This window comes from Notechis scutatus, chromosome 1 (genome assembly GCF_049901735.1).
Source record: "Notechis scutatus isolate UNSWTSFEM ecotype Mainland chromosome 1, rNotScu1.2, whole genome shotgun sequence".
Classification (NCBI taxonomy): Eukaryota; Metazoa; Chordata; class Lepidosauria; order Squamata; family Elapidae; genus Notechis; species Notechis scutatus.
The window spans coordinates 205,397,104-205,420,407 of record NC_142009.1 but is presented as its reverse complement, the minus strand read 5'-3'; the positions used below and the strand labels follow the sequence as shown (position 1 = coordinate 205,420,407).

Here is a 23,304-nt window from a genome sequence, read left to right as displayed (position 1 = left end):
ATGAATCTCTCCAAGATCCACATGAAGAAAAGGTGCATTGTAAATGCAAGACATTCTGTAGCATGTGATTATCAGTTTCTAACAATAGCTAGGCACATTTTTGAAAAAACAAAAAAAAACAACCCAGAAGTTAATACAGCATTGCTATTTATTATCTTATAATTAAGGCACTGACAGTTTTCCTATTATAAAACCTTATTTGCAAAGGTTCATAACTCAAGAGGCAAAAAATTCATTTCACGATAATGTCTGGATTACCATGTTGAAACATTTAAAATATTTTAGCAAAACGAATTTAATCTGTCACAGGTTTGCCATTTTCCAGCTGTTATTTTGCAGTATTGTTCCACCCCACACTGCTTTGGGTGGAGGGGTTAAGCATGATTGGACGTTCAAAAATTAAGGATTACACTAAGGGACAATCACTTTATTGTTGTTTTGGAAACGGGAAAAGCCAAAGTTCATGAAAGTAAAGAGATTGGAATTAGAAATGGTGCTAATAATAAATTAATGAACAAATTTTGCTACACCTGAAAAATTTCCAACCCTTAGATTCTAGCACTAATCAGTGAGAGAAAATAAGTGGAAGAGCAACAAAACACATGGCCACCCACTATGGAAAAAAATATTAGCATACTTTCGGCTTTAAAAATCAAAAATATGTAGCAAGATTTTTAAAAGCAGCTGTGTTCAAAGGAAAGTGGTAGTATCTGAGTTTAGCTACAGCAGAAAATATTTAGAGCTGGCATAATTACAGCACTGAATTATAATGGAAGCACAGAATAGATTGTGACTTTGAAAATATTAGTGGTAGCTATGAGTATCTGCAGAAGTGTCAGTGAAGACTAATTTATTTATTTATTTATTGAATTTATATTGCCACCTATTCACCCATGGCAACTCAAGGCAACCTACAGAATATAAAACCATCTTTAAAACAATAAAACTAATAAAAAGAATCAACTAAATTAATATAGTATAATATAATAAAATCACCCCCCGTCCCCACTCTGGCGACAGCAGATCACATGAGCCGTTTAATGGGCTCCATCCCGCTCTGGGTTCCCCAGGCCTGCTGACAGAACCAGGTCTTCAGCGCCTTCTGGAAGAGTATTAAGAGTGGGGGCCATTCTAATATCTGGGAGAATGATGTTCCAGAGAGAGGGAGCCACTATGAAGGCCCTTCTTCTGGGTTCCACCAGGTGTATCTCCCTTGGGGATGAAACCCACAACACTCCCTACTTCCCCGCTCTGAAGGGTTGAGTAGATGTGACCGGCAAGAGACATTCCCTCAGATAACCTGGTCCTAAGCCATGAAGGGCTTTAAAGATGACAACCAGCACCTTGAATTGCACCCAGAAGCAAATCAGCAACCAATGCAGCTCCCGCAGGAGAGGTGAGATACATGTGCATACCGGGGTCTGCACAAAACCATACGGGGTGCTGCATTTTGCAACAACTGGAGCTTCCAGGTGCACTTCGAGGGCAGCCCCATGTAGAGCGCATTGCAATAGTCAGGATGGGAAGTGACTAGGGCATGAGTGACTGTGAGTAGGGATTGTTGGCCCAGGAAAGGGCGTAACTGGCGCACAATTCACTGGAATGCTGGAAATAACTATATATTCTTACAAAAAGTGTGTGCCATTAGCATTTTGGGGTGCTCTTTTAATAGAAACACATGAATCCAAAGCAGAATGCCCTCTTTAGTTAGTTATCTCAGTAGTGGCATCTCTATTTCAGTGATCCATGCTTTGCCAAATCTGTTTGGACTGGGGGTCTAGGGCAACTCGTCAGTCATCTTGTCATGGCTATCTTACTGCAGCCAACTTGCTGCAGGACAACTCATCACAGAGAATTCCACATGGGATAACTCAACACGATAAATGGTATCCACCATTGTTTCTTCAATATTTTTTTCATTGGGTTGGCTTTGGTGAGTTGTCCCATTCCATTGGACTGGAGCTTGCTACATGCAGCATACTGCCTTTGAAAATTACTGTACATAAAACTCTGAGCTGGTATTCAAGATGGCTAGAAAATTGCTCATATTACACAGATTTATTTTCCTATCTTCATCAATTCCCAGTTCAACTTTGGACTCAAATCAGATCACATTGCTCAATTTCAACAGAAAAATGGAGAAAGCAAGAGAATTTCATCATATTTAATTTGAAGGAACACACCAAGAGTTGATACTATCTCCTTATTTATTTAGCTTAAGCAGAATGTGTTACGAAAAATGCTAGATGAAGAAATAGAAATAAAAAGTAATAGTGCCGGGAAAAACTTGAACCTCTGACACTACATTGATAGGGAGATGGAATCTCACCAAAGGTGAAAAAACAACACTCATGAAGTTAAAACTTAAATATTTTGGACACATAATATAAAAAGATATGAATCATTGGAGAAGGCACAGATACTTGGAAATTTAAAAAAAAAGACTGAAAAAGAGGCAAATATAAGGTACCTGATTTGGTACAACAGCTCTAACAAGATGGATAATCCTACTTCAACTTTAGTGCATCTGCTGCCTGTAACTTTTGTATTTAGCCACAGGGCTAAATGCAGGTCAATAGTGGAGGTTTAAGGTAGAAATGAAGTACAGGTCATCCTCAACCTGGAACCATTTGATTAGTAACCGTTTTAATGGCACTGAAGTGACTTAGAACCATTTTTCAGACTTATGACTGTTGCAGCATTCCCCGTGGGCACGTGATCAAAATTTGGATGCTTTGTAAGTGGCCTGTTTTTAGGTTGGTTGTAGTCCTGGGGTCATGTCATCACCTTTTGTGACCTTCTGAAACATACTGATAAACATATGGAATATGCTAAGCAAAAACTTCAAGGGGTACTTTTAATAAAAAATCAGATATAGCACATCTGAAATTTTGGAGCATCTAACATCAACCAATGCAGTTGCTGTATCATTGTTAGAAGTACGATCAATTCATAATGAAAAGCTCTTTTGCCCCCCCGCCTCCCCCAATGGAACAATTCTGGTGTCTGCCTATTCACTGGCCTTGAGAGAAATAAAGCAAGTCTCCAACGTTTCGTTTCATTGGATAGATGGCACCATATAGCATATTTCCCATGCTAGTTTGAATTACAGCTGTTTATCTTGCCACTTTCTTTAAGATTAATTAAATGCAAATGCAACTCTGGGATCACCTGCCAGACCTCCTTATTAATACCTTCACTTAAAAGCCCCAGTGCCACGGAGTCATTAATTTGCAAAAGGAGGAGAGCGGGTGGGGGGGGGGGGCTAGAAGAGGAGGAAGAGATGGTGGGAAGAAGTACAAAACAAAAGCAACCTCTGCCTCTCCATAGTTCCTAGAGATCTGCCCAATTAGACAGGGAGTGTGGGTTGGAGAGGGAGCAGCAGTCCTCCTTCGAGACCCTGTGGCCCTTGGAGGACACAACGAGGCTGCAAGGATGACCTGGCACTCTAGGTAGTAAGCTGGCCGAGCAGCAAACGTTTGAAGTTGCAGTCTTGGCTGCCATCACGTCGGCCAAGGGAAAGCACGCAGGCGCCGTGTCATCCAGTACAAAGGATACAAACAAATTCCACCGGAAATTCAATGTGGCACCACATATGGGATACATGAGCATAGTTATACAACAGGCCACATTTATTTTTTCAGTCTCCTGCCTGTGATGCCGAGGACATGTGTAACCATCGTAACGTCTCTGGGAATCTGCATTTAATTTGAGCTGGAGTGGTGGCAGGGATCGGAGTTCTGAAGCCGCCACAGGTTTGTGGCAGATGGCTCTGTGTCAGCTATGAGAAGCAGCCAGGCTGAGCTTCCTCTGCCTCTTTTCCTCTTTTGCTCTGGTCAGGTAAATATGGACACACACCCTGGAAAGTTGTCCCCATTTTGCTTTCGGCCACAAGTTTGTGACTTCGCCTCATCTGTCACAAATCTTCCCTGGGTTCTGTTGTGAGGAGAGACCTGAATTTACCATGGAGCGCTGCCCAAGAAAACTGAGATGTTTCACCCTGTGAGAACAAAGAGACAGACAGAGAGAGAGAGAGGGAGAGAAGAGACAGAAAAATAAAGAAGGGTTTCTTTCTTTTCCTTTTTGCGATGTCAAATATTGGGTTTAATACATAGATGCACAGTTGTATCCAATTCAGAAATTCTCCCTTAAAATCACATGGGTAGTATAAACACCAGAATAATACCAATGTAAATAAAATCCTGTCCTTCAGTTGGCTCAAGGTATAGGGACTCGGTCCCAAGTCAATGTAACTTTTGTAAAGTAATAGGAGAAGCTTTTGTTGCTTAACTGTTGTGAGACTGGGCTGCTGCTCTTTGTAGACTTCACCTGAAGTAAGGAAAGCTTTGGAGAACATGCCACATTATTTCACTGTGTACCTTCTCTCCTTTTCCACCTTCCTCTTTATGCAAAAAATTCCTAGCCCCTTCGGAGATTTAGCACAACTTTATTTGGACTCACAAATGAGTATAATAATAATAATAATAATTTCTCACTTAACAACATAAACGTTGGGCTCAACTGCGATCATTCGTCGAGGACTACCTGTATGAACTGATCTTTATAAACAGGTAAGTCTTTCTGTTAGATAAGAACTGATTGCTCAAAAGCAACATGATAATTTTGCTGGGGAGGCCAAGGGCCAGACAGGATAGCAAATAGGAATAGGTTCTTCTAACATCCTTTTTACTTTGTTTAAAAGAAACTGAAGAGTATTAATCCTCCTCCCGCACACTGGTACCCAAATTCAAATCATCCTCTTCCCAAATTGGTTGGGACTGTTATGGAAGACAAAGACAGAGACGAATGTCTTTCCTTCTCTATAACCAACAGCAAATTGGATAAAGGTGGGGTGGGCATAGCTGTAGAATAAAGGGTTAAATCCTTTCCCTCCTTCAATTTTCTGGTCCAAATATAAACCACCATTACCCCTTATCAGCCTTTTATGCAAAGAGGATAAGCGGGCCATACTGCAATCCACATCTCCCTACTCACATGTAGTTTAGGCCAAGAAAGGATGCTAAGACGAATAGTGTTCAGTTCTGATCTGTGATTCAGTTTACCTGCTCCCTGTATACATTTATTGTGGACTTGGTTATAGACTGTGACACGGGAAGAAAAGATGGCATGGAACAAGATAAGCTGATGATTACATGACATGGGGAAGGGGCAGAGGTCAAGAATCCCTGGCACCCTCAGATATGACTAGCAAAACTCTGATCTGTAACCTTGGAGTGCTGCTCCAGTTACTCTTGATCAGGGGTGTCAAACTCAAGGCCCGCAGGCCAGATCTGGCCTGTGGGGTGCTTAGACTTGACCCACGGGGCTGCCCTGCAAACAGCGAAGGACCGGCCTACAGTGACTCTGCCAGCGAAAACAGAGCTCAGGAGGGCCATGCGTCAGGACTCTATTTTCAGCCACGGTGGCTTCCTGCAACCCTGTCCCACTGAAAATGGAGCTCAGGGAGGCCACGTGTGACTCCCTGGGCTCTGTTTTCACTGGCAGAGAGCTCCAGGAGGCTGTTATGGCCAAAAATGGAGCCTTGATGAGTGACATCGAGCTACTGAGGACCACCCTGGCCATGCTCCCCAGCCCCCTGAGATCAAACACAACCCTGATCTGGCCCTCAATGAAATCGAGTTTGACACCCCTGCTCTTGATGGACGAATGTCAGTACAAAAGAGCCTATGTCTTTATGAGTTTTGACCTGCGTAACGGATTCCTTCAAAAGTTGGCATGTCTTCTCCTTGCCCTGCCTTTTTTCCAGAATTGTCTTGAAGGTAATTGTCGACAATTCTTTCTTTATCCTCCTTATCTTATCAATTCCCCTTTGCTTCACCATCAGTGTTAACTCTCAGGGATTCCTTGTTCTTTCTCTTTGCTTTTCTAAGTCCTCTCCTCTGGTATCAAATTTGTTCCTTTCTGTGTTTTTTGAACTATATGCATCTATAATCTTGATCCTGTCTGAATTAAAATCTTTCAGGTAATGCTGTCCATTTCCTAGCAAGAAAGTTAATGCTTCTGATTCATCTAATGCTATGCACGTTTGTACAAAATGTATCACCTTCAGTGCCCACACCATCGTTTGTAGGATAAATCTGTAATCATTTCTGTACTTTTTTCCCCTACTCCAAGCCCAAAATGGCAGAAGGATTATTTCTCAACTGCAGTTTCAGCAACGTTTGGGTGCATCATAAATGGAAAGATACAGATGTTCAGGGAGCAGGTTTTCTCATAAACCTATCTACAGAATGCTCCCCCAGAGGATTTCACCTGTGCAGGTGAATGCCATTAGGAGCGCATAAAAAGACCTATGCAGAGGTCTTTTTATGCCATCCTAATTCCATTGGGTGCTCCTGTTTTTATTTTATTTTATTTATTTATTTGTGATGAGATTTGCCACCTATCTCGTATTCAAAGGCTCTGGGCAGCTTACAACATAAAGGCATGACAACAAAAACATTAAATTTATCAATTAGAAAATAACACAGCAGATAAAATCATTAGCACAAGATGGCAAAGTGGGGGACCGGACACATGAGTGGGGGAGAGAGGGAGGAATGGGATTATGTTTTAATTAGTCAACCACCTCCATTATGAAGCTCCCCCTTTGGATCCTCAAGCTATCTGGTCCAGTGGTGGGATTCATTTTTTTTTTCTTCTACCGGTTCTGTGGGTGTGGCTTGGTGGGCGTGGCAGGGGAAGGACACTGTAAAGTCTCCAGTCAGAGGTGGCATTTGCCGGTTCTCCGAACTACTCAAAATTTCTACTACCGGTTCTCCAGAACTGGTCAGAACCTGCTGAAGACCACCTCTGGTCTGGTCTTAAGGCTCTTATGAAAAATCAGGAGGGTGGAAGCCAATCTCATCTTAGGGAGTAAGATATTTTAAAGGACAGGAGCCACAGCAGTAAAGGTTCTTCTCATGGACCCGGCTAGCCAAAATTCCATGATTGACAAGTCCCATCAGCATGAGTCGATTCCTCAAACAGTTATTATTCCTTTTATAATGTGTTACTTGTAATATTTATTATTATTTATAATATACTTCATTTCTTTTGCATATGTGTATTCGTTTTGTTGTTGTAAATTGTCCTGGTGCTGCAGTTGAAAAGTAGCACAAAAATAAGAAATAGATAAATCTTTCACCCCGTCTTGCAAAATCAATAACAAGAAAGGACAAACCTGTAATGGCTCTATTAGTAAATTATCACAACACCCTCTTCCTTCTCTTAGTAAATTATCACAACTACCTTCTCCCTTCCTTCTGCTCTCCCCCCATTCACTCCATTCTTAAGGCCTTAGGTACAGGAAGTCCTATTTATGAGCCTGGTGGACCACCACAAGATGAATCTAAGATAAGTCACTCTGAAAAAATAAAAGGCAGGGAATTTGTATTGGTGTCTAGGAAGCAGTAACCAGTTAATGACAGGGTTGTGTAAAGTCAGTTCTAAGGCAAAGGGGAAAGAGTGAAAAATGGAAGTTACTATTAATAATGTTACCTGCCCTTTGTGACAAATGATGGCATGAATATCATCCACTGTTTTACTTTCAACCTCTAACCACCCACTTCCTGTTGCAAAATGGAATATTCCCATTCTGGGGGGATTTGGGGATGGGAAGGGATGAAATTAAAAAGCATGCTTGCTACGGATCTACTGAATTAAAGAATAGGAAAAAGGTCACCCGTGCCTTCTGCATCTCCTGTTAATGTCTTTTCTGCCAAATTAAATGATTCTCTCTTGTAAATATATATATATATAAAATATCTCCCTCTCCATCCTGCCATATTCCAGGGACTCAAAAGATTCCACTCCTACCCTATTCCCTATGTGCTCCGATGCCCTTTCTCCAATGTTTCTAACTCATCAACCAGTTTTAATTCCCTCCCTAATGGATGCTGGAAGCTTGTACTCCCCATATAGTTTTGAAATAGAAAGTTTGATGTCCTTGCTTTTATACTGAAGGTTCTGCTACTCACTATGGCAGCATTACTTCCTACTGTACCTTGGAGTGTAACTTAATGCTCAGCTAAACCTTCTCTTTGGGCTAAAGTCGGAGTATCTCAAGGGAACGGAAAATAACATGGTAAAAGGCAAATGAAAGACTGAAAAAATACAACCAATCCAACTCTCTGACTGGTTACTTCAACAAATACACTAGATTATCAAATACGTACATGCAGTCTTTTACAGACCTGACTAACCACATTTTGCAAACCCAGTCTGTATTTCTCACACCCGCAGTTCAACTGACAATGGAATGTCAATGGGATACAATCCAAATTTTCATGGCTGCCCTTTCACAGGACTGAAAGGAGCAAAGGCTTCATCTGAAAGCAGTCCTCCTTCCGGTTCTGCTCCAAGGACCGAAGGCTCATTTCCGTTTCTCCACCCCATCTCAAACTCTGCCGGGTTTCCCATCTTGTCCTGCTCTGCTCTGCCTTGTTTTCTTTCTACTAATACTTTCATTACTATTTGGGTGAAGTTTGGTTTCAGGCTGGTGGTGAAGGAGAAAATGGAGGGGAGGGAGGGAGGGAGGGAGGGAGGGAGGGAGGGAGGGAGGGAGGAGGGAGAGAGAGAGAGAGAGAGAGAGAGAGAGAGAGAGAATGATAATTCAGAGTTTTTGCGCAACGGATCAACAATTTGCATTAGGATGCAGGTTCAGGTGCTTCTATTCTGGGCTACACAATTCTTGCTAGGTCTTTTAAATAATCTGCTTTGCACAGGATGCAAACAACTGTATCTATATAGTTCCAGGTTTGGCCTGTGTATGATTGGTGACCAGTGTTTAGTTCAGGGATGAGAGTTAAACAAGATATCAGAAACAGACATTATACCCGGTTACCTATAACCTCCTGTTATATCAAGCAACTAGAGGATAAATCTCACTAGGAAGCAGGCAGCTTCCTAGTTTAATTGCCTATCTTTTTAAGCAAAACAAATAGGGGAAGCAAATGGGAGTTTGGCAAGGAAATTACAAGAGTCGTACAGAATCAAGTGCCAAGAAAGGTGAGAGACTGCTGGCTGTCTGCTGCTGGTGACTGCCTCCTAATTGCTGCTGATTGTTGCCTTGAAGGTCGACTTCTGAATGACTGTCTCCATCTCTGATTGGAGAACATTGTTCTTGCTGTCCTAGGTGATGTAACTCAAAGGAATCCAATTTCCAAAGAGCATGAAGACTTTTTTTTTTCCTCCTTTCATTTTCTTTTTATCCTGTTTTCCTTTTCAAGAAGAAAACAGCAGCAGCTTCTTGAGCAAGAGATCTTGCAAGCAGGGAAGGTTTGTAAGGAAATTTGGATACGGGAGTGGGGAAGGAAGGTTGCAAACAAGATGGAGCAGTGACGGAAGCATTATCCTGAGAAAGTGTGTGTATGTGTATGTGTTTGCCTTCCTGCCTTAGGCAGATTCAAATGGCATCTGCTGAAAGTGCTAGTTTGTTTTCTTCTTGGGGGAGAAAGGGAAGGGGCTGGAGGAATTGTTGCACCACTGAAATGCACCAGAGAAAACAAGAGAGCTGAAGGGGCAAAGAAATGGACACCAAAGAATGGGAGAGGGAGGGGGAAAGGGGGCGGGGAGAGGCAAAGATGTGGGGGAAAAAAAGCAACCCAAAGAAGCTAAAAGAACAGAGGGCAACTAATGCCAGTAGAACTCCAGAAATGACCCCATGGTCTCTTTTGAGAGGATAACCAACTGCCACTTGAAATCCTATGGATTTCTTGATACTCGTTCTGCGACTCATGATGATTCTTTACATAATCAACACTGGCATATCCAATAGTTTTCTCACAATTGTTTTGGCCTGGAGTAGCAATCGTATCCCAACACGCACTTGTACTGGAGTTCAATCGACCTTGTTGCTAGAAGAAAAGGAGGTTTCAGCTCCGGTGATTTCATGGATGTCTCCATATAGTTTTCTTGGTACGATACAGAAGCGGCTTAATACTGCTTTTTCCTAAGATAGGCTTTCATCTTTTCTCTCCAACCTACAACCTTAGAGTTTCCTGGTGGTCCCCTATCCAAGTCCTAACCGAATCCAATTCTACTTTGCTTTTTCAAATCACCCAATAATTGCTAGAAACTGTCCTGTTTACTGCTTGAGATGATTGACTAATATAAAGAAGATGAGATTGCAAATAAGAAACCACAAAGATAACTTTTTTTAGACTCTGCCTCCTGCCTGCCTGCCTATTCATCTATCTATCTATCTATCTAATCTATCTATCTAATCTATCTATCTATCTATCTATCTATCTATCTATCTATCTATCTATCTATCTATCTATCTATCTATCTATCTATCCATCCATCCATCCATCCATCTATCTATCTATTGCATTGAGAAAAATCCTTGAATGCCAAGACTTACAGAGAATAAAATTAACTCAAAAGGCAACAAGTGCCATGTTTAATTCTGTTCTGTTCAGATTACCCAGAAATGTTTGTAGGATAAAGTTTCTATGGACTATTGCCAAGAGGAATGAATCCAATCATAGGTATAATTTTACACATTTTACTAGCTATGATGAACACAAGTTATTAAAATAAGATGCTTTTAGAGGAAACTATGTCACTTGTTGATTTCACTGCCACTAAACTACGGACCATGGCTGGGGTTCTGTCTTCCAGTAGACACCAAGAACGGAGTTAAGTGTCAGATTCACTTTGTATGGAACAATACACCCAAGGCTTAGCCATAACATGTTGCTGTGCCATATTGTTTACATTGATTACCTTTTTGAAGCAAGCGTAATTCTGTCTCTCTTTTGCCTCTAACTTTTTAACTTGGCACAGGAGCTGCATATAATTGACAATGCAATAATATGACTAGTTTACACTATGTTATTAATAGGCTCACAGCAAAACACAAAGAAAGAAAGAAAGAAAACAGCTGACTGCCCCAGCCTGTATTTTTCTACATTGGGCTGAAATCACTGACTAAACTGAATACAATATAAAGTGAAATACTTCCGTTTGCTTTTCAGGTTTTTGCATTTCACTGAAACTCCAGCCAATTCTTGTAGAAAAAGAAAGAGCTCTGCCCCCAGCTTCAGGATGGTCTTTCTCCAGTTTCAGCCAAACCTATAGCAAGACTTAAGTCCCAGTTTCACTGGTTTGGACTTGCTCTTAAAACAACAATTAGGAAAAAAGTAAAACATTGCCGCTGGATATATAAGCTTTTTGTAAAATGTATAAAGCATTTAAGAAGCAAACGTGGCTGTCTGAAGAATGTTTGCATGTGGGAAAATATGGGTACCTTATTTAATTTATACAATTTTCTGCTGTCTCTGTCAGTGGCGGTATTCAAATTTTTTTACTACTGGTTCTGTGGGCATGGCTTGGTGGGTGTGGTGTGGCTTGGTGGGCATGGCTTGATGGGCGTGGCAGGGGAAGGATACTGAAAAATCCCCATTCCCTCCCCACCCCACTAACCTGCTTTCCAGCTCCGTTCTCCTGTGCAGGGCAACATAAGAACACCCAGCTAATCAGCTGGGACTCAGGAGGAGAGAATAGTTGGGGGTGGGGCCAGTCAGAGGTGGTATTTGCCAGTTCTCCAAACTACTAAAAATTTCCGCTACCGGTTCTTCAGAACCTGTCAGAATTGGCTGAATACCACCTCTGGTCCATATGAACTGTAAATGGGGTACAGACATTTACAATACAAGAATGATGCTACAAAAGTTATATGTTAGAATAGTAACATAGATGTCATAAATTCTTAATGTATAATATTTAAGTTTTCTGGCAAAGTGAGATTTTACTAACCTCTGGAGGGCCATGATAGTGAGGCACAAATTTGTTTTGGGGGACAAGCTGTTCCATAAGAGGGGAACCCCCACAAGGACCACATTTTGGGTTCCCCCATCATACCTTAGCAGCAGCTTTCATTTATATGAAAAAGAAGTGACCATTATCTGGGTCAGAAAAAGTACAACATCGATAGATTGAATTTGGGCAAGGAATATTGGGAGAGACAGAAAACTATATCTGAAAAGCAAAGAATAATATTTTCTATCCTGGGTTAACAAAATAATGTACTGTTTCTTGTTTACAGCAACAGTAAGATTTATAACATACAGTTGGAAGAATAGATCAATGGAAGGATGCAGGGTAGATGGGAATTTATCTTTTAAACATGGGATCTTTTAAGATAAAGAACAAGTCCCATTATTTAGGTTCATATTTCTATCTTAGCTTTCAGTAGATTACTATGAAGCAGTGTTTGGCAAACCATGAGACAGGCAGACAGACTCAAGACCTCTTCCTGGTGCTTTGCCTCCACATTTGCAAAAGGCCCAGAGTCAAAACGGTTTTCTGTTGGAGGTGAAGAATATGGTAGTACCTCCATCTCTGCTTATAACTTATAGCTCAACCAACAGTTGTTTCTAAGTTTCTTGGAATGGGACACTCTCTTCCCTGTCTTGGCAGAGTGCAAGTTGGTAGGCTGATTGCCTGTCTTCCAACAAATGGCATGGGTTGGGATTGCTATCTTTCTTTCTCAGGGGTGTCAAACTCAAGGCCTGCGGGTTGGATCCGGCCCATGGGGTGCTTAAATCTGGCCCATGGGGCCAGCCTGGAAATAGCAAAGGACCAGCCCGTGGTGTCTCTGGCAGCCAAAATGGGCATGTGCTCCTCCCGTTTTGGCCAGCAGGGCGCTGGAGGAAGCGTCCATCCCATTTCCCCCCTCCGCCCCCGGCCACCCCGCAGAGGAGAACTACAAAGCTGATCTGGCCCTCAAAGAAATCCAGTTTGACACCCCTGTTCTATCTCATCACACTTCTCTCACCTTAGAGCAAGCTTCTTCCAAACATGGCAACTTTATGACTTGTGGACTTCGATTCCCAGAATTCCTGCTGGCTGAGGAATTTTGGGAATTTAAATCCATAATTCGCCAGGTTTGGAGAACTCTGCCTTAAGAGATTCTCTCAGTCTGTCTAATGGTAGGTCCAGTTCCATCCATAAATGTGGGATTTCCTTCCCTTGGAGGCAGAACCAGAGAGGTCCACAGTTGTCATGCAGGGATTCCCAGAATTAGATTAAGAAGGATTTGCACCCATCGGATAAAATGAGTATATATTTATCCAAGTATGTGGAGATCATGCCAGGTAACACTGCCTGGATATAATTTAGCAAGGAGCCAATGTAGCCAATGAAGCATTTCACTTACTGGAACTTGCACAAAAGGCATCTTTCTTTCTTTTTTTCCTTTTAGAAACCATACTCATTAGTACTCTCCAGCCCATAATGAAATGGAAGTATCCCCTGGAACCCAAAAACCCTAGCCTCCCAGCCACGAAGCAAGCAAGCTGTCTGAAACAAAACTGTCTAACTGCAGTTCCAGGAAGAACTAATGTCAAGGTAAAAATTTAAGGATTTTTTTCCCCCTCTCTCTCTCTCTGAAAGCCTCCATGTATAGCTATGCGATACTATTGACTCAAGAAGTAATGTTGAACACTGGAAGTGTTCAGTCAGCATTTTAAACTATTATGAGCTACCTTCTGAACCATTGCCAACTTAATAGACAATGAAAGATAATGAGCTTGAAATTGGGTGTTAAATTGCATTTTTGGTTCTCTCTCTCTCTCTTTTTTTCTTGAGGTTTAACCATTTCCTGCAGAAACAATATTCCCTGTTGGTGTGCCCTCGCATAAATGTCCACTCTTAGGTCATCCATAAAAACTGCGTGTGTAAAGAACAAAATTACTTTCATTCACTCACACAAATGTGGGGCACTGGAGGGGGGAGGGGGCATGGAGGAGTTGCACTAAAATATCAAGGGGAGGAGTCAGAAATTCTTTTGGGGAAGGGAGGAGGCATATAATTGCGCCTTTATCCTAAACAGAAGGAGGATGAATTGTGGCCCGGTCATACTATCAAGCATATATTCATTAGCAGCAGAATCAACGTTTTGGGGCCACCTAGGAATCTAGAAGGCAGACGTGACACTCACTCACTCACACACACACTCACACGAATACAAAGCAGCAAGACAGCACTGCTGTAGAGAAAAGCATGGACTTCATGGACAGCACAGAAAAGCACGATCTATTAAGAACATTTTCACACGTTGTTTCCCCAAATAACCTGCACCCCTCCTCCAAAGCTTCAGCTGTGATCCCAAACCTCCTTGCAAATTTGCTGCTGAATTATATACTTTTACTTTTTTTTAATGTGACAAAAAGGAAGAGGGGAAAGAAATACATTAAGAGAGATCATATCCGCTACAAATTTATTTCAGGTAAGGTCAGAGTGGAAAAGGACCAAGTGAGGTCCTAGATTGTAAAATTGGGCATATTAAAACCCCATTACAGGGAGTTCTTGATTTGCAACCATTAGTTTAGAGCAGTGGTCGCCAACCAGTGGGCTGGGGACCACTGGTGGTCCGCGAGATTTTGGTGGTCCGCAAAGAAATGTCACCCCCAAAGCACCCCCCAAGCAATTAATGTGGAGTGTGAAGGATGTGTGTTTGTGTTTATTTTCATGGTCATGATGTGCACTAAAGATGGTGTTTGATTTCGTTGTACGAGATGCAATGACAATAAAGTAAACTGACTAATTAATCCAGGCTGCGCGGGAACACAAGGCTGCGCCTCCCACATGGCCCAAAGACAGACAGACTTCTGCTGCTTCTGCTGCTTTCCTTGCATGAAGCCAAAGGTCTCTCTCTCTCTCTCTCTCTCTCTCTCCCCTGAGTTCAGAGCTAGAGACGGTATCCTGCGATCCCAAATAAAGAACGATCAATCGGAAAACGGGGTGGGTAATTTTCCTGCAGACATTTTGGGGGGGATTTTCCCAGGGTCTCTTGTCTGCGGGATTTAAAATTATGAGTTTGGTGGTCCCTGAGGTCCAAAAGGTTGTGACTCCTGGTTTAGAGTCAGTTCAGTGCTGGAAAAAAAACCCCAACCTTATGACAGTCCTCGCACTTATGACTGTCACAGCATTTTCACAGTCACATGAGCAAAGCATGGGCATTTAGCAACTGATATGTATTTACAACTGCTGCCGTGTCCCAGGGTCATGTGATGGTCATTTGCGACCTTCCTGGCAGCTTCCAATAATCAAAGTCAACGGGGAAGCCAGATTTGCTAAACAAGTGTGTGAATCACTTAACGGCTGCATTGATTTGCTTAACAACCAGGGACAAAAACGTCATAAAAGAAGGTGTGACTCACTTAAGAACTGCCTTGCTTAGCAATGGAAATTCTGAACTCAATTGTGATTGTAAATTGAGGACTACCTGTATTGATATGGCTTGGCCCTCTGCTACAGTTTCCAAGAGAAGCTAACAGAAAGCACCCTTGAGGGACAGAATATTATGTACCAATGGAAGAGAATATTTGTAGCTCAGAATTGAAATGGTGGGGGGGGGGATCCTTGGTGCTCTCTGAGCATGCTTGTTTTCTTGCAGACGTTTTATTACCCTAGCTCAGTGGTGGCTAACTTCTTCGGGTTCCTGTGCCAAAAACTGTGCGCGGTCTTGCATGCTTACGCTCGCGTGCCAGCACCAAGAAGGCAATGCGTGCTCCCCCCATGCCCCCTACGCATGCACGAGCAATCCCCACCCACTCCTGCTGCCCCCTTACCTGCACTGCGCCTCACAGCTGATTTTCGGCCTCACAAATGCTTGAGGAAGGCTTCTGCAGGCTTCTCAGGCCGAAAACTAGCCCCGTTTCGTGACTTCCGGTATTTTCAGAAAAACAGGAAGTGATGCGTGCACATACGCAGTGAGGTAAATTTGCCTACAGCTCACGTGCCGGCACAAATGGCTCTGCGTGCCGCTTGTGGCATGTGTGCCAGAGGTTTGCCATCACGGCCCTAGCTAGTAAGGAGTGCTATTTGCTGTCAGTTTATATTCTGAATGCAAACTGACACATAAAGAATGTAAACTGACAGCAAAGAGCACTCCTTATGAGCACTGATCATGTTACCTACGGTAGGTAGGGTAATGAAATGTCTGCAGGAAAACAAGCAAGCTCAGAGAACACCAAGGACCCCTCAGAATGTTATGTTTCTAAATCATACCGATAGGGAATGAACACTACAAAGATAGAGCGACGGGCTGGGAATTGAAATTAGATGAAATCAGATCCCTCCCCCCCCCCCCAAAAAAAACCAACAATATAGGGTAGCCCTTGTTTAGTGACCATTTGCAGTTATGATGCGGAGTTAAAATGTTAACATTGTGACCAATTCCCATGTTTGTAACCTTTGCAAAGCAGAGGAAAGCTGAAGTAAGATCATAAGCCACTTAGAGTCATCTTGCAGGGCAGGTAGCCACATAAATAAATAAATAGATGATTAGATAGATAGATAGATAGATAGATAGATAGATAGATAGACAAGCAAGCAAGCACAATTGTGGTTTCACTTAGTGACCACTTTATTAATGACAGAGTTGTCAATCCCAAATGTGGTTGCTAAACAAGGACTACCTATAATGCAAACACCCACACTTTTCAACTTTATTTGTTACAGCAGAACTACACACTGTAGCAAATGGAAGAGGAAAATATTTTGTGTCAGTAGAAACTGCTGGAATTTGAGAGACTGTTATGGGTATACTTGAAAAATGGCTGCCACGGAGGGACCTGGCCGACTCTGGTAATGACACACTGAGCAGTGCCTGTCAGAAATAGCCATTTGTCAAAAAGCAAGCTGCTGTCCTTGATCTCTGCTGTCTTGATTAGTTCCCACATTATTGCCACTTCAGCTAGAATCAAGGAAGAAGTGTTTATGGACACCTTTATAAACAAACATGGGTTTTCATTTCTTTTTAGAGGTTGGTTTTTTTTTCTCAAGAGAGAGCTGGGATATGAGAAATGTGCCTGAGTAAGTACTCTGCGCATCCTGTTGTATATCCTATCATGATGTTCCAAAAACCTTGAAGACCTGCATCTTTGCCTCCTCTTTTTATATATTCTAGAAATCTAAAAACGTCAAATGTGGGACTTTGGGACATTTTCTTTCTTTCTTATTTTTGTAAGCTTCCTAGAGTAGATAGATGGCAAATAAATTTAACAAACAATAATAGACAAACAATAATAAACAAATAATAATAATAATAATAATAATAATAATAATAATAATAATAATAATAATAATAATAATAATAATAATAATTTAGCATATTCTGTATTACTTTCTGCATTACTCACTACTACAGGAGGATAAAAACATGAAGAGGAACAGGGTTGCTCCTTTTCTGAACTTAGCCTAAAAATGCCATTAAACGGCAAAGAACCAAACTGGACTCATTTAGAGAAGCTTGGATGAGGCAGAACTTATATAAAGAGTCAGTTTGGTCCAGTGAGTAAGGCATCAGGCTGGAGATTGGGAGTTCTAGTTCTGCCTTAACCATGAAAGCCAGCTGGGTGACCTTGGGCCAGTCATTCTCTCAGTCTAATTCAACTTACAGGATTATTGTTCTAGGGGAAATAAGAGGAGGAAGGTATGCTGGATATGTTTGCTGCCTTGAGTTGCTTGTCAAAATAACAAAGGTAGGATCCAAATAAATAAATAAAAATATGTCATCATACATGTGAGTATATGTATGGGTGTATGTATGTTTGTATGTATGTATAGATGGATGGATGGATGGATGGATGGATAGATAGAGACAGATAGACAAAGACAGATAGACAGATATCTACAATGCAGCATGCATTCTCTGAAATGAACAAGTTAAAGCAGCGGGAGAAATATACCTGGGTCATCATCTGATAGGACAAAGTAAGCTCCTCTTATTAACATAATTGTAGGATCTGTCTCCCCTTCTCTTATTTTCCTTTTAAACTAATGGATTAAATTAATCTAGGTTCATTTTTATAAGCCTCTTGGGTCCATGTGTGGCGGACAGTCACTTTAGAAAACAATAAATTAAAAAAGAAGACAAAGTGTATAGCATATACTAAGTGCACATATTTCATAAGACCTTGGGTTAATAAAAGAGGCATCCAGTGTAATTAATCCTTGTTAGTATAACAACTAATATCCCTCCATAGCATGTTTCCTTTAAACAGTAGGATGTTAATTAAACGTTTCGTTGTTGTTGTTTTTTCTCCTTGTTTTGGAAGGAGGGTTGGGTGAGTTCTGCTTTTTTCCACTAAGCCAAAGACAGCATCATGTTGCTTGCTCTGAATAAATACCTTATAGAGATGTTTCCTTACAATCTCTGGCCTCTTGCAGAAATTCTGAAGCCTTTTAATAAGCTGTTCAGGTGTAGAATACAGATATTCAGCTGCAGGAAAAACAGATACATTTTTAATGAAACAAAAACCTCAAAGCACACACTCGATATTAGTCACTTTACTAATTAAAAATGCATATTGCTCTGTGCCGCCTCATGTTTTACATTATTTAAGCATGATTTTATAAGGTTACCTCAGCTCACAAAGATGTTTAATGCTAAATAAGGCTATGTAGTTGTGCTGTTTAGACATCTCCTTTGGGTGATTAAAATACATTATATTAATGTAACACAATGCATATATGAGACATTTAGTGATGAGATTTTTTTTTTCAAAAAATTGGTACTACATTAGTGTTACCCCATAGCAGGACTGCATAGTATTAAGTATTAAATTGTTTAAAATAATGTGGTATTATTTTTCAGGCCTATTTTTCCCCTCTCAAATATTATTAAAAAGAAAAAAAAATCTACAAGCTATCATACACAAAGCGACCTTTTTAATAAAATCTATCATTATAGGCTGTGTATACTAACAATGAAGAATGCTATTTCAAAACTAGCTTTTGTGTTATCTTGAAAGAACAGATGGTAAATATAAACTTCGTCTAATGTATTAAAACACATTAAAAAATTCCTTAGCGCTAACATGGTAGCTTGCCAAATAAACAATTGCTCTTGCTTAAGTTTATACTCAAAACTTTGTATTTTCAAATTAATTATAAATTAAAACACTTCTCCCCTAAAAAGAAAAAGGCGGGGAAATGAAAGTACAGATAGGACACTACCTGGAAATATTTCTGGATAGACCAAAGCATTCGGACAGAGGGGGTAACAGCCACAGTGCACCGCTTCTATCCTAAAATGGGGGAGGAGGGGAATGCAGATTGTGTATTATTATTGCATTACTGAGCCCCAAAGAGTATTTTTGGCGAGTAGCACAGAAGTTGGATTGCAACAATCATATTCCCTCAGCATCAGTATAATCTCTTTATATGCCAAAGTTGCTCTTTTTTTAAAAAAAAAATTTTTATTGATCATATAAATTGCATATAATGGAACAGCAAGCGTATGTTTTGTTAGCTAAATAAATCAAAGCACAGCTTTTTCTTTAAACGGCTCCATACATTTTTTAAAAAAAATATAATCAGTAAATGGACACAGGATACAAATATGGACTGTTCTTCATTATGGTAACTGGGGAAGAGTGAGGAACCTGTAATACGCTTCTTCTCCTTTTCAAGCAAACTGTCAAAAACAAGTAGCATAGATCCAATGTATCACAGAAAACAGACTAGCTCAATAGCTGATGTTTTTCTAGGATTAATAAGCTTTCAATGTGGCAAATATCACAACTACACCGTCAAGTGCAGGCACTGGGTAAGGATCTAGGACAACTCACCACAGCCAACTTACTGAGATCAACTCGCTACAGGATAATTTACCACAGCCAACTTGCAAGTGGGACAACTTTCCGTGGGACAAAAGTTACAAAATATCAAAGAAATGGTGAAATAGAATCATTGAAGAAAGGATGCAAAAGGAAAGACAAAATGAAATGTGAATGACCTTTTTTTTTAAAAAAAAAAATAATCATTTTAAATAATTAAATAAAAATGTTGAATTGTTCTCATGGTGAGTTGTCCCGCAGAGAAATGGTTGCTGCGAGTTGTTCCATGGTGAGTTGGCTGAGGCGAATTGGCCATGGCAATTTGGCAATGGTGAATTTGCCATAGCATGTTAGCCATGGCGAGTTGTCCCATTCTGCTGGGTAAAGTCCAATGAGGGAAAGATCTAGACTTAGCAGCATAAATAAGTATGAGGAATTGTTCCCATATGCAGTACTCTTTGTGCTGGATGCCATTACAATGTTGGAACACATTGAAGATGTTTCAAACTTTAAAAGGTGATTTCAAAATTACATGTATCTGTACGAAATTAATGTGGTTACAAACCCCATGAGCATGAGCTAGCCTGGGACAGACATGTTCCTCTTTTATTCATGTAAAAAAACCAGTGACTTTGCCTGAAAGAGTTGGATGATGTATACTTGAACAGACTTAGTTATACTTATGGTTCCAAACAATTTTAATTACTAATGATAAGCTTATTATTGCTCTTGTATTAGAGAAGCATGTTTGAGACACAACCACTCAACTCTGGCATCCACGATCAAATGGATTACAGCAGCAAAATGAGGACAATGACAGCAATAGAAAAAGCTAGAAAATAATAGTGTGTGTGCGCGCGTGCACACACACACACACACACACATTTGCATGCAGTGATTCTTCAGCACAATGGTTATTCATCTACTATACAATAAACTTTATAAACAAAACTGGAAATTTTATTGGCCTGAAATTAAACAGCAAAGTTATAAAATAATTTGAAACCACACTTCACATTTGAAACTACCCTATATAAGTTTATCTTAGACTTTATTTGAATAGTATCCAACATGTTAGAGGACTTGATTTTGTTGTCTCAATACAGTATCTAATTTGTCTTCAAAAATGCTGAAGACAGAACTCAGTTGCAACATGATTATTTGACCATAAAAACATTTGTGCCCCCCAAACTATACCTTCTTCCTTTTAAAAAAGATATGCATTTTGCATGTCCATTAATTTAGCTGACTTTATTTCTGTTTTTGAAATGGAACATCTATAGCTTAACCAAATGGTAAATAAAGACAGCTTCAAAGATTATTGTTTGTATCCAGCAGGTGTTAATTTAGCAGACTGAATGCTTTCTTGATCTAGTGGAGGGTTTCATCAGTGGTACGAAGAAGGGAACACTTCACCCCTTTACAGCCCTATTTTGATCAGCATGGGAAAATTCAGTGAGAATTAACATACATAAAAACATCTTTCTTTTGTTCCACTGATTTAAGTTTCCAGATTAATGAGCATTTCATCAGCAAAATGGTATCAACTATATACAATCCTATATCCTCAAATGCAAGTTTACAAAACTGAAAGATAATTCCATGAGATTATTTGGATTACCATGCTTCTCCACATCTCCTCCATGGTTGCTCATAATCTATGTGTTACTCAATCATGCTTGTCAGAAATTGGAGAAGCTTGGATAGGGTGTCCAATCCAAAATATATAAATATAGCATTTAGACTGATATACCACTCATTAGTGCTTTACAGCACTCTCTGAGCTGTTTACAATGTCAGCATTTTGCCCACAGCAACCTGGGTCCTCATTTTACCCACCTTGGAAGGATGGAAGGCTGAGTCAACCTTGAGTTGATCAGGATCAAACTCATGGATGTGGGCAGAGTTAGCTTACAATACTGCATTCTAACCACCGTGTCTCTTGATATGGCATCTCTATAAGGGAATGTTTTCTAAACACAAAGTGTGATGAAGTATCTTTTTGGCCATTAGTTTTCTTCAGAGAATTTAAAGGCAGATTTTGTTAGCTACACAAAATTCAAAAGAGCTCAGATGATGAGATTATGTATGAAAAAATGTGTATTTTCTATTGTTTCCTTTTCTAAAACAGAATAGCAGGCCAAGCTATAGTCATTGTCATCTTTTAAACACTGTAGCATCTTCTTTGCAAAGACTTTCTCTGTCTCACAAATTAATAAAACCGGGATCCAATATTGATGTAGTTTGACAGATAAAAGGTAGGATTTGAGATTAATCCTTTTATTTGAAAACGACCTTATATGCTGATGCAAAAATAAACAACTGCCAATATATTCTTGGAGGAGTTGGGGAAAACAGAACATGAAATGTAGGATATAACACAACTTTTCATTTAAAAAAGAAAAAAAGAACTCAGTTAAAATTGCTAGCTAAGCTCAACAAAGAGTGATCTGCTATTAATCCTAGGATACACATGTAAGGAGAAACTGTATGGGAAATTGACCATTAGTTTACACAATGTGGGTGGGATCTAGAAGTTGTTTTATGGACTGTGAGAGATAGGCTGCCTATTAATTTTGGTAGCAATTTAGAAACAACCTAACATTTTTCTATAACAACATTGTAGATGCTAAGTTCAAACCATGGCAACTACACTTATCCTTTATTTTGATTCTTAATTCCACGTATCTCTGGTGAAACAACAGAGTCCCTATAACTCCATTGTTAAAATGACCTTTATATTCCAATTAACAAATCATCTGCTAAATCTATGAATCTTAATATTCAAATCTATTCCCTTCAATTCATACAATTTATCTGCAAATAGTTGTTGGGCGTCTGATTCTAAATATAATTAGCTGATAATTTTGCTTGGCTGAATTACTTTTCTGGAGGGCCCGCTAAGTCTCTCAGTTGCATTATCTAGCAATAATGAATCTGATAGGTGAAATTTTTTACTGTAATGAGGATGAGACACAGTTGTGACACCTGAGTCTAGTAATAACAGAAGACTGCTAATTATCGACAGCACTTTTTTGTGTGATGCAGAGAGGGGAAAAAAAACTCCTTCTCATTATTAAAAAAAATAAAAAGTTACAATTATAAGTGACACCAGAGGAGAGTAAATAAAATGGAGTGATTAGAACATTGCTGCTTTAAGGGTGTTTTTAATTAAGTGGAAATGCTAATGTTGTCATACTTAGCAGATGGGATTAAAATTAGTTATTGTAAGTAACTCATATTTTGTGTTATGGTTTCTACGGCATGTCTACAAGATCTAAGAAAGTGATACATTCCATAAGACTTTTTTTTTTAAAAAAAAATCTCATTTTCTTTACAACCCATAATAATGAACGTCTTGGGAGAAGGAGGGGGCAAAAAAGCTCTGCCAAAGATTTTACCATTGTGACTCAAATAGCTTGGAATGCGACCATAATGTCCTAGGCCGATACAATTACATTATTAGTCTGGCCTTCCCCTTTCCCATCACCCCATTTTTGCTGATTGCTGCATTTTGCATTTCATTCACACTCAACAAAAATAGAAGTTTAGAGTTGGGCAGGCGTCCAGCATTAAATGTAGTGTGCCATGAAGGTAGGGATGTGGACTTTGAAAAGATGGCCACCCACTTAGGGGGATCTTCACAAATGGAGTAGAGGATGCATCAAGCAACTACAGATTTCTTTCTCTCCCCCCACTTTTTTTTTAAAAAAAGAACCTTAATTGCACA

The 23,304-nt window shown here is 40.1% G+C and overlaps 1 protein-coding gene across 3 annotated transcripts in view; it reads right to left on the bottom strand.

Annotated features, from left to right (window-relative positions):
- Positions 1-2,195: 2,195 nt before the first annotated feature.
- The window catches only part of QTMAN (queuosine-tRNA mannosyltransferase), a 270,156-nt gene continuing 249,047 nt past the window's right edge, over positions 2,196-23,304 (bottom strand). For 2 of the 3 annotated variants that reach the window (XM_026673512.2, XM_087950077.1), the window contains 3 exons: positions 18,973-19,043; positions 18,144-18,235; positions 2,196-4,000 (listed from right to left, as the gene is read on the bottom strand). In XM_026673512.2, the coding sequence (XP_026529297.2) occupies positions 3,917-4,000; positions 18,144-18,235; positions 18,973-19,043 (247 nt within the window). In that variant the 3' untranslated portion in view covers positions 2,196-3,916. The remainder of the gene's footprint in view (positions 4,001-18,143; positions 18,236-18,972; positions 19,044-23,304) is intronic. The other variant, XM_087950076.1, reaches the window with a different exon arrangement.